General features: G+C 40.6%; 1 protein-coding gene across 2 annotated transcripts in view; it reads left to right on the plus strand.

Moving 5' to 3' along the window:
• Positions 1 to 13,214, plus strand: part of ltbp3 (latent transforming growth factor beta binding protein 3) — a 39,571-nt gene extending 26,357 nt beyond the window's left edge. The window contains exons 16-29 of one of the 2 annotated variants that reach the window (XM_082548030.1): positions 593 to 715; positions 861 to 983; positions 1,166 to 1,285; positions 1,512 to 1,640; positions 1,875 to 2,045; positions 2,161 to 2,241; positions 2,492 to 2,620; positions 2,735 to 2,872; positions 2,961 to 3,101; positions 7,869 to 7,997; positions 11,420 to 11,578; positions 11,661 to 11,750; positions 11,880 to 12,008; positions 12,192 to 13,214. In XM_082548030.1, the coding sequence (XP_082404156.1) occupies positions 593 to 715; positions 861 to 983; positions 1,166 to 1,285; positions 1,512 to 1,640; positions 1,875 to 2,045; positions 2,161 to 2,241; positions 2,492 to 2,620; positions 2,735 to 2,872; positions 2,961 to 3,101; positions 7,869 to 7,997; positions 11,420 to 11,578; positions 11,661 to 11,750; positions 11,880 to 12,008; positions 12,192 to 12,343 (1,814 nt within the window). In that variant the 3' untranslated portion in view covers positions 12,344 to 13,214. The remainder of the gene's footprint in view (positions 1 to 592; positions 716 to 860; positions 984 to 1,165; positions 1,286 to 1,511; positions 1,641 to 1,874; positions 2,046 to 2,160; positions 2,242 to 2,491; positions 2,621 to 2,734; positions 2,873 to 2,960; positions 3,102 to 7,868; positions 7,998 to 11,419; positions 11,579 to 11,660; positions 11,751 to 11,879; positions 12,009 to 12,191) is intronic. The other variant, XM_082548031.1, reaches the window with a different exon arrangement.
• Positions 13,215 to 13,510: the final 296 nt, after the last annotated feature.

Raw genomic sequence — 13,510 nt, forward strand, 5'->3', positions numbered from 1 at the left:
TGATTCTTAAAGTAAAACACAGGAGATACAGGGCAAAGGAACACACTACCACGAGGGAATACAAAACAAAGAATAAATACACACGAGATAATGAGGGGTGAGGGCCGAGGACGAGCTGAGGGAAGTAGAACTAAACACAAAACACAGGAGACAAGAGATTGTCAAAATAAAACAGGAAATAAATAACACCGAGACACAGACTCAAACATCCAAACTTGACATGGAAACAGGGCTGACTTCCCAAAGGAGAGCTAAAAGCCAAAACACAGAGATGAGGCTAGGAGAGAATGGACAGGAAAGGTAACTAGCAGCGTAGGAAACAAAGCTCTGAAGCACTAGGAAATGATATCATAGTCAAAGGACTAAATATAGAACTTGAACATAAATCACATGTCAAATCCCCCAAAATAAGTGGCAAATACTTCCAGTAGCAGGAATTTGTAGTAGAGTGACAGGAACGGTTATCAAGTCTTGTCAAACCCAAACATCAAGATAATACGCAGGTAAACTCAGCAAGAATCCAAAGAAGCAGCAGCGATCTGTGGCTACTGCATCACACTAAGTTGTTTGGATCTCTCCCACGTTTCACCAGATATTAATGAGTGTCAGAAGCCTGGCATCTGCCCTAACGGTCACTGTGAGAACCTGGCTGGTACCTACCGCTGCCTGTGCAACGAGGGCTTCCTCCCATCTGTAGACAGCAAAGCTTGCACTGGTAAGTAATGCTTTTGTCACCTGGAGCAAGCCTGTCTTAAAACTGAGCAACCTCATCCCCACAAGCGCATTTTAATGAGGAGTTGTCAATAAAAGAAGGTGTGTTTGCACCAGCTGGGTTCACTGAAATGATTTCTCCCACGCAGACATCGATGAGTGTGCGGACATTCGGCTGTGCGCTAACGGCCACTGCATCAATACTGACGGCTCCTTCAAATGCCAATGCTACCCAGGATACCAGCGCACACAAGAGGGCAGCCACTGTGAAGGCATGAAACCATACACTCAGATAGCGCTGACAGTGAAATGCAATCTTTTAACCACCTGCTTTTATTAAGAGCACATAAAAAAAAGTTCAGTGAAGCCTTGACCAGTTCGAGGAAAGAACAGAGATCCAGCTTCCCATCACATGCTTCACATTCTGGCGCTGTTTTTGTTTCCTTCCCGTCAGATATCAACGAGTGTAAAAATCCATCAAGCTGTCATGGGGGCCGCTGTATCAACAAGATGGGTACATACCACTGCGAGTGCCAGCAGGGGTACAAACTGGTCGGAGGCAGGGAATGCCAAGGTCAGTCGGTCACGTCATGTTTTAACCAGAAAACAGGATTGTGTGTAATAAATGATAATGTTGTGAATTGGATTGAACACCACGTTTGGCCTTTTATTTAAAATTTTGAAAGGTCATCAGTTTTGTGAATCATTTAATGCACAAACAGCACACTTTTTCCTTACTCACAACTCAGGTGTTGTATGAATTCCCATATTTAGAGCAGCCCGTCTGATTTCTCTTTCAGACATTGATGAATGCGCCTTGGACAGAAGTCTCTGCCAGCCCCACGGCTTTTGTGGGAACAAACCGGGCTCGTACGAGTGTGTCTGCAATCACGGTTACATCCTCTCAGAGGATAGACACTACTGTGAGCGTAAGTCTGCTCTGATTTCCTCAGAAGACATAAATCATCATATTCTGTATATGTATGAGCTGTTAAGGTCAAAAAGAAAGGGCATCTGGGCTTTGCATTATAGTAGGGTCTAACTTGAGGTGATTTGTGGTGATTCGGTGCTTTATAAATAAAATTGAACCGAGTTAAACCCAAGGCCGTTTGTAGCCCAGTGAAGTCGCTGGAAATCCACACTAAACCCTCCTCATGCTGCAGCTGTTCGAGTGGTGATGGATGAGAAGAAAGAGTGCTACCTGAACCTTGATGACACCGTTTTCTGCGATAGCGTCCTGGCCACCAATGTCACCAAGCAGGAGTGCTGCTGCTCCATCGGAGTGGGATGGGGAGATCACTGTGAGATCTATCCCTGTCCTGTCTCCCATTCAGGTAAATGTGAACCTTACCATGTACACAAAAAGCAAGTCAACTTATATTTGTGTTCAGTAAACACGTGGAAATTACATCATGTACTGTGAATTCAACTTTTACTTCTCCAACCCAGCCGAGTTCCACGACCTTTGTCCAAATGGGCAGGGTCTCTACTATGAAGAGAGTCTCCAGTACAACCTCCCGGCCTACCAGGGTAGGTATTGTGTAAAGTCAGAGCCAAGATCACATACTGCACACCAGAATTACACAGTGCTTAATCCATTCTGTGATGTTAAAACAATCTGAGCTCCACTTTAATCAGCTGCAGAGCCTTTGTTTCATCCATGTCCAAAGAAGCTGACAGTTTCTAATGTTTGCTGTTAGTCACAGTTGTCAGTTAATCCCTCTGAGAATCAGCTGTGAATCTGCCGCTCAGGAAGCAATCTTTCTCTCCTTGTCCACAGATATTGACGAGTGTTCCTTGTTTGCTGAAGAAATCTGTAAGAAGGGTCGCTGTGAGAACACGCTTCCAGGCTACGAGTGCTACTGTCAACAGGGCTTCTACTACGATAGCAACCTCCTTGAGTGCATTGGTAAATCCCTCCCATAAAAATATGTATTAAAGGTTCATTTTGAAAAATCAAAACAGAGATTTTTAGGTTCTTTCTAAAAGATGTTTGATGGATTCTTTTCTTGTTCTTCCCCAGATGTGAACGAATGTCACGATGAGTCTATGTGTACTAATGGCCGGTGCATCAACACTGAAGGGTCCTTCTACTGCAACTGCAATCAACCCTGGGTCCCAGACTCCAACAGGAAAAAGTGCGTAATGGTAACAGTAGCAGGTTAGTATCTTCGCCCAGCTTAAACTGCATTTATCAGGATACTATAGGAATAATCCTGAACACTGTTTGTTTTGGGTTTTTTGCGCAGATGTGAATGAGTGTGAGAACCCAGAAAACTGTAAAAACGGCCGCTGCGTGGACACCCCGGGCTCCTATTACTGCATCTGCTCTCCACCCTGGACCCTGGCCACTGACCGCAACAGCTGTGTGACTCCTGAGGAGCAGGCTGGTGAGTGCAGACTCCCTGCAGTGGGAGAGACCAGTGATCAGTGTTATATGTTACGTAAGTGTTTTATGTAAGACAAAATATTTCTGTGCCTGGTTAAAATGAATAACGTCTGTGAGCCATTTTAAGCTGGTTACTGCAGCTGCACTGCATCATGCACATATCAAACCCCACTCTCTCCTCACATCATATATCAATAATACACTTTGAAAGCCTTTGGGGGGGTTATATTTACGCTTCACTCCCCAAGTTTTGTATATTATATTTGTAGGGAGTGATGGTCTTGGAGCCTAGGTGCAAAACGAATATATTCTGCTGCTGTAATAAATGTGTCATTTCAAACACACAATACTGTGCAAAAGTCTTGACTCACCCCTCCTTTCTTTATGCTTTGTTTGCAAGGAGTCAGACCTTTCTCGTAGTGACCTTTTAGGAGGTCTTTCAAAGTTTTTCTTGGCTAATCAGCTGCTTTTTCACTTATTTTCAATCCAGTCCTTGCACCTGTCCATTTTCAGAGAAGTGTTTCTTTTATTTGTTAAGCCATTTAACACTGATCAAGCATAAAAAGGCACCCAACTCAAGGGATCTACCACTGTTGTGTTTACAGAACCAATTTTAAATTGGTTTAAATATTTATTTACTTTATCACCAGGAACCTGTATTTTTGCACCAGCCAGATGATCCTTAAAGAGCTATTGGCTAAAGATTTGATGTATTTTGGCATGGTGTGCACTGTGTCCTTAAAATATTTGAAGAAACTTGACAAGTTTTTCTGTCTCGTCTATAGCAGATGAACGTTATCTGAACCTCACGGCCTTAATAAATATGGGGGGAAAAATCCAGCAAAGACTTGGCACAGTGATGCATATGGCTCATCTGAGTGAAGCCTCATCAGAATCAGTCTCAGTTCTATCAAGAAGCCAGACTGATTGAATAATAAATCCAAATTTAAAATTTATGATTCAAATCATCATCACTGTGTTCGCTGGAGGTAAGGAGAAGAAATTACGAGAAAGCTCTTCTAAGAGGGTTCAGGCTATGCTGAAGAATAAAGGTGGCCAACTCTACAGTTATGTTAACACACGCTTCAATAATTAGCTACAACCATTTCCCATTTTTCTAGAAAAATATATAATGTTATGAGACTCAAGACTTTTGCACAATACTGTAAGTTGTCTGACTGTGTTTTGTTTTTTTACATGTAGCAATGGTGATATAATGAGAGCGATGTTTTATCAAGTCAACAGAGCTAAAGCATATAAAGATTGAAACCTTGTGCTTGTGCTGTCCACGTAAATCAGTTGTGAATTTCACAACAACCTGTGAAGTTGTGCTTGTGATGGAAAAATGTTATATTTAGACTGTAGACTCAGTCTCAGTCCAGTGCTGTAACAGACAGAGTTGTTAAAAATAGCCTCCTTTTCCTCTACAAGTATTAGGTTTGGCTTTAATAATGCTTACATGTTCTCTAATCTAGATAACTCCAGTCAGCGGTTGTCTTTGTGATGTCCAGTGTGATTGCTGCTTGGATCTGTGGCTCATCAGTGTCAAACATTGAACAAATATTACATTTGTTAAGGAGAAATCTGCATGTTGATGAGATTTTTGAAGTAGTCGCTTTGTTTTCTATACTGGAAAAAAGAAGGTTTTGAGTTCCTGGTGTTACACAACGCTGGAAAAGAATGACTTATCATGTAGCTGTTTCATAAATCTTGAAGTTAATGTTGTGGATGGAAAAAATAACTGGGCTTTCATCTGGTCATCACTCAGTGCTGAGCTGCATCAGCTACCAGATAGGCCTAACTGTCCCATGGAGTGTAATTTTGCTAATATCATGGTGGAAAAATCTGTGTTATACAGGAAAATTGCTTTTTTTTCCCATTATGACCAAAGGCTGAGGACTTGCAGTTAGAATTACAATTGCAAAGCAAATGAAGTAAAAAAGTCGTATTGAAATTCAGCAGTGAAGAATGACTTTAGGGGGCAGTACGATGAACATACTGCCAGAATTCCTGTGTAAATGTGGTCAGTCTTTTAAAGTGGGCTCTCAACACCATGTGTATCCTTGTTTTATCTGTTATACTATATTTATGCACACAACCAAACTGTGGGTTTGGAGTGTGTCTCATGTTGCAGCAATGACGCACCATTGCAGATGTGCAGATGAAGTTCACAGAGGCACTTTGCTGCTGAATAAGGTACAGTTGGGACATAGATGGTTGCCTCAAATTTCAGATCGGTTCTGTCCCACAGAATGGAGGATTACACCTTACAGGTGACATGGGAAGCAATAGCTCATAGTGGAGGAGTTCAGGTAACACAGGATCATATTAAGAATCTTGGCACTGACCTGTGGTTCGGGACATCGGCTCCTATAAAGCTGACCAGCTCTCATGTTAGCAACAAAACTAAAATGCTACATGCACATGAATTGTCAATTTAAGTCCCACCAGTGGTCATAAACCTCAAGCAGGATACAAGCAGTCAAAATCCCTAAAATTAAAAGAACTCTACCAAGACCAATCCATTGCATCATGTCATCAAAACAAGGCTCTAGCAGCTCCTGGAAAGTCCACCTCAGTTTTTTGTGGCTGACATGCTAGAGTTGCAAAAATAGAGAAAGCTTCTTAGATAACAGGACCCGGACTCATGAGAGTACGAAGTATAAATGGTTTGGGTCTGCCTGTTACCACTACAACCACGACATAAATAAATTACTCAGGAACAGGTGGATGGATACTGATGAGTCTAAAATAAACTTACTTCTACATATGCTCTTGTCATAAAATGTTAATTTTGGAAAGCATAAGGCCTGTGTAAAATAGTTTGTAACTGTATGCTTTTCACAAAATCCTTGGTACTTCTGTACTGAAAATAGAAATCAAGCGTATGAAACTGAAAACTGTGAAAATCCACTGTGATTAGGTCTCTATTTTAAGAATGACATCTAAGTATTTGGTAAAACCCTATTATGTAGGTTCTAGTCTACAGTAGTCCCACCATATTTTGTTAAATTCAAGCTTCAAGGAAAAGAACAGAGATTTAAAGTAATAATAAGCAGAACTCCAATCCAGGTAAATGGCCTACAGTGGGGAAAATAATTATTATAAGTTTCCTTACTTAGAAAGAAATGAACAGTCTCTAATTTTTATAGTACACACAGATTGCAATCAGTCAATCAATTACAGATACTCCTGATCTCAACTCGTTATGTGTATAAAACACACGTGTCCACAAAATCAGTTTCTTCCAATCAAACCTCTCCACTATCATCGGTAAGACAAAAGAGCTGTCAAAGGACATCAGGGATTGAACGGACGACAAGACCATCAGTAAGAAGCTTGGTGTGAAGCTGCCAGCTCTTAGTGTTATTATTCATTATTCAAATGGAAGAAATCTAAAATGACCATCAGTCAGCCTCGGTCTGGAGCTCCGTAAAAGATCTTGCTTCATACGGTGAGGATGATGAGGAGAAAGGTGGTGAATCAGCCCAAAACTACACGGGAGGAGCTGGTTCTTTATCTGAAGGCAGTTGGGAACACAGTTACCAAAAACACCACCAGTGTGCTTTAATGGACTGAAATCTAGCAGCGCCCAAAAGGTCCCTCTGCTCAAGAAGCCACATAAACAAGCTGTTTGCCAGTGAACAGCTTAAATGATTCAGAGAAGCCTTGGGAGATGCATTCCCACACTCAAGCAAGGAGTTGGAAACATTATGCCTTGGGCTGTTTTTCTGTTAAGGATCCAGGACGATTTTACTACGTTGAGAGGCCGTATAAATTAAAATCTTGGACAAGAACCTCCTTCACTCAGCCAGAAGACTGAAGATGGGTCACGGATGGGTCTTCCAGCACAACAGCGACCCAAAGCATACCACCAAAACAGCAAAGGATTGGCTAAAGAAGAAGCATATGGAGTGGCCTAGCTAGTCTCCAGATGTCAATCTTATAGAAACTCATTGCTGGGAGTTGAAGCTTTGAAGTTAAGTGAAAGCCAAGAAACCTGAAGGATTCAGAAAGTTTCTGTAAAGTGAAGCAGGCCAAAATCCCTCCTGAGATGCGTGCAGACCTGGTGACCAACTACAAGAAACTTGACAACAGTGCTACTCCTTCAAGAACTAAGTCATGTTTTGCTTGAGGAACAAATACCTATTTCACTCAATGATCCGTTTTTAACTTTTATGTAATGTGTTTTTTCTGGCTTTTTGGTTGATATTCCTTCTCTCTCTATTGAAATTAAACTACCATCAAAATTAGACACTGTTCATTTATTAAGTGAGCAAACTTACAAATACAGCAGGTGATCAAAGAACTAGTTCAGCCACTGTGCATAACAGTACATTCTTACTTTTAAAGTGTCTTTAAATTTATTGGCAGACTGAAATGTAGCTGGAACTGAGCCTCCTATTTTAAACTTTCTGATACATCAGAGGAGTTCTAGGTGTTGTACTGTGCATGGCTAAATTTTATCACAAAAAACCTCATGTTTAGTATTTATGATAAAAATGTAAACAGGTAGCAAATATGACATACAGGGTAACTAAGACATAAACCTTACCCTTACAAAAAGAGCTCACATCAGCCTTAACAAAAAGCAACATCTGCAGGAAATGTATTTTTCACATCTTCTAGGAAATAAGTGGAAAAAATACTAGTTGCCAGACTGAATTATTCTGAATATCGTAATGTGTTTTTTTTTTTCTTTTGGAATTAATAGCCGGCCCCAAGCAGATGTTCCTACTGTAACCAGTGTCTGTGGTGCCCTTTGCAGATGTGAATGAGTGCCAGGACCCCTCGTACTGTAAGAACGGGAGGTGTGAGAACACGCCCGGCTCCTTTCACTGCTTTTGTGACCCTCCCCTCACCTTCAGTGCAGCGCTGAAACAGTGCGTCTATGACGGTGGGTACAAAGCAGCGTCAGCTCACCTGAACCTGACCACTCAAAATGAGCTTTGGCTTACCTCGTCATCTGCTGCTTATGTAATTCCCGACTGTAATTCCTCCAATTTGTGTCCCATCTGGCCTTTACTGGCTCTATCTGGCATTTTACCCAATTTATAGAGAAAAAGTTTCCTGTTCTTTGTGTAGTTATGAAAAATATGGTGAATATACTTATTTAGGCACACAAACAATGCCAGAGTGTGTGACAGTAACCATATAATTTGCGCAACTCCGTCTGCATTTTTAAATAAAAAAAACAACAACAACAAAGAAACATGTGCATCCTTTTTGTTTTGGGTTTTTTAAATTGTGGATGAAAATTGCATTTATTAGGTTACAGAATTAGTCAGCATCTGAAAGCTTCTCATTTGCTGGAGAAAGGCCTGCACGATACACGATTCACAGCATTAGTTTTCAATGCCAATGGAGTCATTTAATATTTGCAATTAACACCGCTGCACTTTTTAAGTGTGACAAACATTAAAAGTAAACATTATAATACTTTATTTCCAAGAATGTAGAGGCTGAGAACAAACAGATCCAAAAGCAAACGATCTGTAACTATTCGGTTTTTGCCTAATGAAGCTAAACTTCAGCCGTTTGTCTTTTTTGTCTGGCAAACAACAAGAGTGTTGTTTCCTATTAAACACAGTGCATGAAAGGCTGACAACCCACTCTCAATAATTCTGCAGAACTATAATATATTTTAGCCTTCTCATCTCATCGTATTAGCGTCTTACACTTGTACATCCATCATTTGTCACTACAAACAGAGACACTGCAGGAATTGTTATTTGTCAGCCTGTCAGTATCCTGCACATATGAATAACTTAGTAAAAGCAACAATTGTTGGTGTTTTTATGGTTTTGGTAACTCAATGCTTATCACGTATCCCTAGATATAAGACGTTATGAATAATTGAACAGAATAACTGAATCTGTTTGAAGTATATAGCGTGATCAGGTCTCCATCCTCCAAATGTAGTTTGAGACGTACACTACAGTCATACAAAAAGACTCTTTGCAGTCCAATGAAAAACTAAGTACACCCTTCCACATGTATTAAGAGGGTAAGTAGCAGCCAGGTGCTTCTAAATAAATCCACTTGATTAACTGATCATCAGCAAATGTGAGCACCTCTATTAAAGCAGAGGTTTTGGATGTTTGCTGGCCAGAAGGATTCAGGTCTTTGTTAACATAATGCCACAATCTTCCCAGGAGTGGACATCTTAGCAAATTCATCACAATGTCAGACAGCCCAGAGAAAATACAAGAAGTCAAGAGCTTCAACTCAGACAACATGCTCAGTTACCATGGTAATGTTAAAGTCAATGACAAGCACAATCAGAGAAAGAATAAACAAGCATTTCTTGTTCTCTTTAAAAAGATTTAGATTTAGTTTAGATTTGCAAACTTGCATTTTAACAAACCACAAGACGACAGGAACTGTGACCAGAATGCACAGCACCACGTTTGATTAAAATGAAACACAGCATATGCACAAACACTTCAAATCAAGCATCAAGCAAGGTGGTGGATGGGGTGATGATTTGGGCTTGTTTTGCGGACACAGGGCCTGCACCTTCACTCATTGAGTTGGCCGTGAAATCATTGCAGAGTATTTTAGAGTCAAATGTGAGGCAATCTCTAAATCTTGGCTGAATCTGGGTCATGTAGGGGAAAATGATAAAAACTACACAAGCAATTTTTTTTTTTATAAAGAGAAAAGAAATAAGGAGTTGCAGTGGCCCAGTCCAGACCTCAACCTGATTTAAATGCTGTAGCGGTACGTTAAGAGAGTTGTGCATAAACAAATGCTTACACATTTCAGTTAATTAAAGCAATGTCATAAAGAAGAGTGGGCCGAAAGTTGTTTTACAAGTTTGAATCATGGGGTGTATTTAGTTTTTCACAGGACTCCATGCAGTCTTATTTTCATTTGACTGTGTATGGGCAATTGTATTTGGCCACACCTCTTACTTCTCTTAAGAGAGAAGCAGTCTGCCTTTACAAACAAAACAATGGGTTTCCCTAAATATCGCCCTGAATTTAAGCATTGTACTACAAGGATGCCACTGTGATGACACAAAAAGTCCCTTTTACATGATCCCATGATCAACAGTAGCGGTATTATTATGAAGTGAAAGAGTTTAGGAACCAAAAGCAACTCAGCCACAAAGTGGCAGACCATGTAAAGTCAAAGCGGTGTGGCCGAGTGCTGAGGCACATTGTGTGTAAATGTCACCAACACCCTGCTGACTGAATAACTGCAGAGTTCCTAACTTCCTCCGCCTTAACAACAGCACAAAAACTGTGTGCTGGGAGCTTCATGGCCCGGGTTTTCATGGCTGAGCAGCTCCTGTAGGTTTAGGCTACGTTCACACTGCAGGCGAAAGCGCATCAAATCCGACTTTTTTGACCCTATGCGACCCATATCCGATCATGGTATGACAGTGTGAACGGCACAAATCCGATATTTTCAAATCCGATCTGGGTCACTTTCGTATGTGGTACTGAATCCGATACATATCTGATGTTTTAGAAAGCGACTGCTGTTTGAACGGTCATGTTGCATTAAATCCGTCAGATGCCAATTATCAGCGCCGGAGAAGCGCCCGATAAGACATCGCGAACGCTTCCTGGCCATCCCATGTAGATGTCAGTGAAACTGTTGGGAAGACAACGTTGGAGAAACATGAACATTTCATTTGTACTATATAATCTGCAGATTCTGACAGAAATCTGCAACTATCCTTTGAAGCACCGCTCCTCTCTAAAACAGCAATAAGGATAATTATCAGGCCATATGTAAATAACAAAATAACTTTATAACTTAAAGCAAAATTGGGAAACGTAAAGTCCGAAACAAGTCTTTATATTAAGGGCCGTCAGTCAAACAATACTGTTTGGTTCGAGTCTAAACAGAGCGCGTTGTGTGTGACGTCTTCTTTTGCGCATGTGGCCGCTTTGAGGGTTCACACTAGAGCGCGTTTGCTGTCACATTTTATTTGTAGTGTGAACAAGCAGACATAAAAATCGGAATCGAGCATTAAGACCTGCAGTGTGAACGTAGCCTACGTGGCCCGATACTTTTGTCCATATGGTGTAGATGGATATACATGTCTGAATGGGCGCCTGATGCTTGTTACTCCCAGATATTACAAGCTTGTAAAAAAATAGTATTTGTGTGCTTACTTTGTAGTACAAATAAAAATGTACATTTACTGTTTTTAGGTGTAATTTGCAATGTGAACCAATCTGACTTTTTTCAAATATTATATATTAAGATTAGTATTCTTTACCTTCTCTTATTAAATACACTTGAACACTGAGATCAGTTAAAATTTCATGACTTGTTTTTTATCCTTTTTTCCATCTCTAGATCGGACTGCAGCTCACAAGGATGTGTGCTTCACGCGAATTGAGGAGGGCTGGATCTGCAGCGAGCCCCAGAACCGGGTGGTGACGTATTCAGAGTGCTGCTGTCACTTCGGTCGTGGCTGGGGGCCCGAGTGTAACAGCTGCCCTCCCAGAAACTCAGGTGAGCTACTGAAAATTTACCAGACCTCTTTAGGACTTAATCCATTTATTGAATTAACAAGAATTTTATCTGTTTTACCCAGCAATGTTCAGCCATCTGTGTGGGATGCATCTTGAGACGGAGTCAGACGGGGAACAGGATTTGCAGGCAGCTTTTCCCAACTACAACCCGGGTAACACTCAATGACAGTTTTTGTTAAAAATCAGTGATAGCTGAAACATTCCTGCCCTCAGACAAGGCTTATTTATTTACCTCTTTCTGCCCCTATTTTCTCTTTTCCCCTGGTTCTTTTTGTGAAAAGGTGACAGTTCAGAAGAAGATTCCGACGAATGCAGCTGCGGACATGGCCGCTGTGTCCGTTCCTACCTGGGCACTATGTGTGAATGTAACCCAGGCTTTAGGCTAGACTACTCGCGTGCTCGCTGTATAGGTCTGTCCTACATATACACTACAAAAATGCAAATACACATATTCTTTTAGAGTCCTAGATTCTCTTATTAGTGTATGTACAGCAGCCAATGTGCAGATTATAACTTTGTTCTGTCAAGTAATGTTTGGATTTCTGTTTTATGGCTCATTGTCACTAATGAATACTTGTTTTTCTTTGTTCCAGACATTGACGAGTGTGCAGAACCAGATGTCCGTGTTAGTCCATGCAAGAACGCTCGCTGTGTGAACACTTCTGGCTCGTACAAGTGCTTGTGCAAGCAAGGCTTTGTGCACACGCGTAGGCCAAACGTGTGCATCCGTCGCAGAACTCGGTAACCTTTGTGCGTTGCTCTGCGTGCCGCTACGTCTCTCCCCATCTACGCGGCGTGCACAAACAAACCAGCACGTGCAGCTCTTACACTCCTCTCTCATGGTACATACATGGGACTGTGTGAACGCAGTAAACATACAAACATGTTGTCATCGGGAGCCACGTCATAACAATATAAAATGTACAAAACATATCATTGTCAGCCCCTTTTTCATTGGCCAGTCCACATTTTAAAAGATCTGCAACACAGACAAGGAATATGTTTGTTTATTTGTGCGCTAAAAGTATTTTGTAATTATTTTTTTATTTTGAACTGTTTTTGTAGTTTAAATTGTGCATTTTGTGACCTCCCAGTTGCTTTTATCATCTTTTGAATTTTTGATTCAAACAATGAGGAAATGAGTTTCAGACATTTCTATGGTATTATAATTGTCTTTAACCTATTCAGTAGTTGTATATTGTAGCAGTGCCTTGTGGTATTCCCATTTACATTCCCAGTTGCATCCACATTCTTTCATGTTTTAGTCATCTGGATTTTATTTCTTTGCCACACGTTGTTGACATTGTTTTTTTTGTACAGTTTGTTTCGTGGATTGGTCCCTGTCCTCCCCTTCTTTATTTGTTTATGTAAAATATGAGAAACCTGAGGTTTTTGTATAATTTGACATGTGCACCTAAGTGGACTTAAGCTTGATAAAAACATTTCACGCACTTAGCAATAAATATAGTGGAAATATTCGCGAAATATAGCTTATTCTGAAAAAGAAATCAAGCAAGTTTAACACCTATTGCCATTAAACACTGCATTAAAGTATTTAGAAAGCCAAAGATGCTGTTGTGATAAGAAGAATTTGATTAAAAAAAATGACACCCTTTCATGCATTTGTTTTTCTTCTGTTTGAGGGAAATATGTTTTTTTCCACACATATGAAGATATGTGGAAAACAGCAATGCTTTAAGTTCAGACAGACACATTCAGGCAGGGAGGCACAAAGTTCTCCCACAGTCATGTTCAGAAATATGCCGGATCGGACTGTGGATGATTCAGTGTTGCCTTTCAAGCACGCCTAGAAAGCAAATAAACCCAGTGGATGGCAGAGTCTCCCAAGATCTTCCATTAGATTTATGTTCATGTGCTTTTTTTTCCTCCACACACAGTACTGATTTCACAT

This window comes from Aulonocara stuartgranti (genome assembly GCF_965226115.1).
Source record: "Aulonocara stuartgranti genome assembly, chromosome: 10".
Lineage (NCBI taxonomy): Eukaryota > Metazoa > Chordata > Actinopteri > Cichliformes > Cichlidae > Aulonocara > Aulonocara stuartgranti.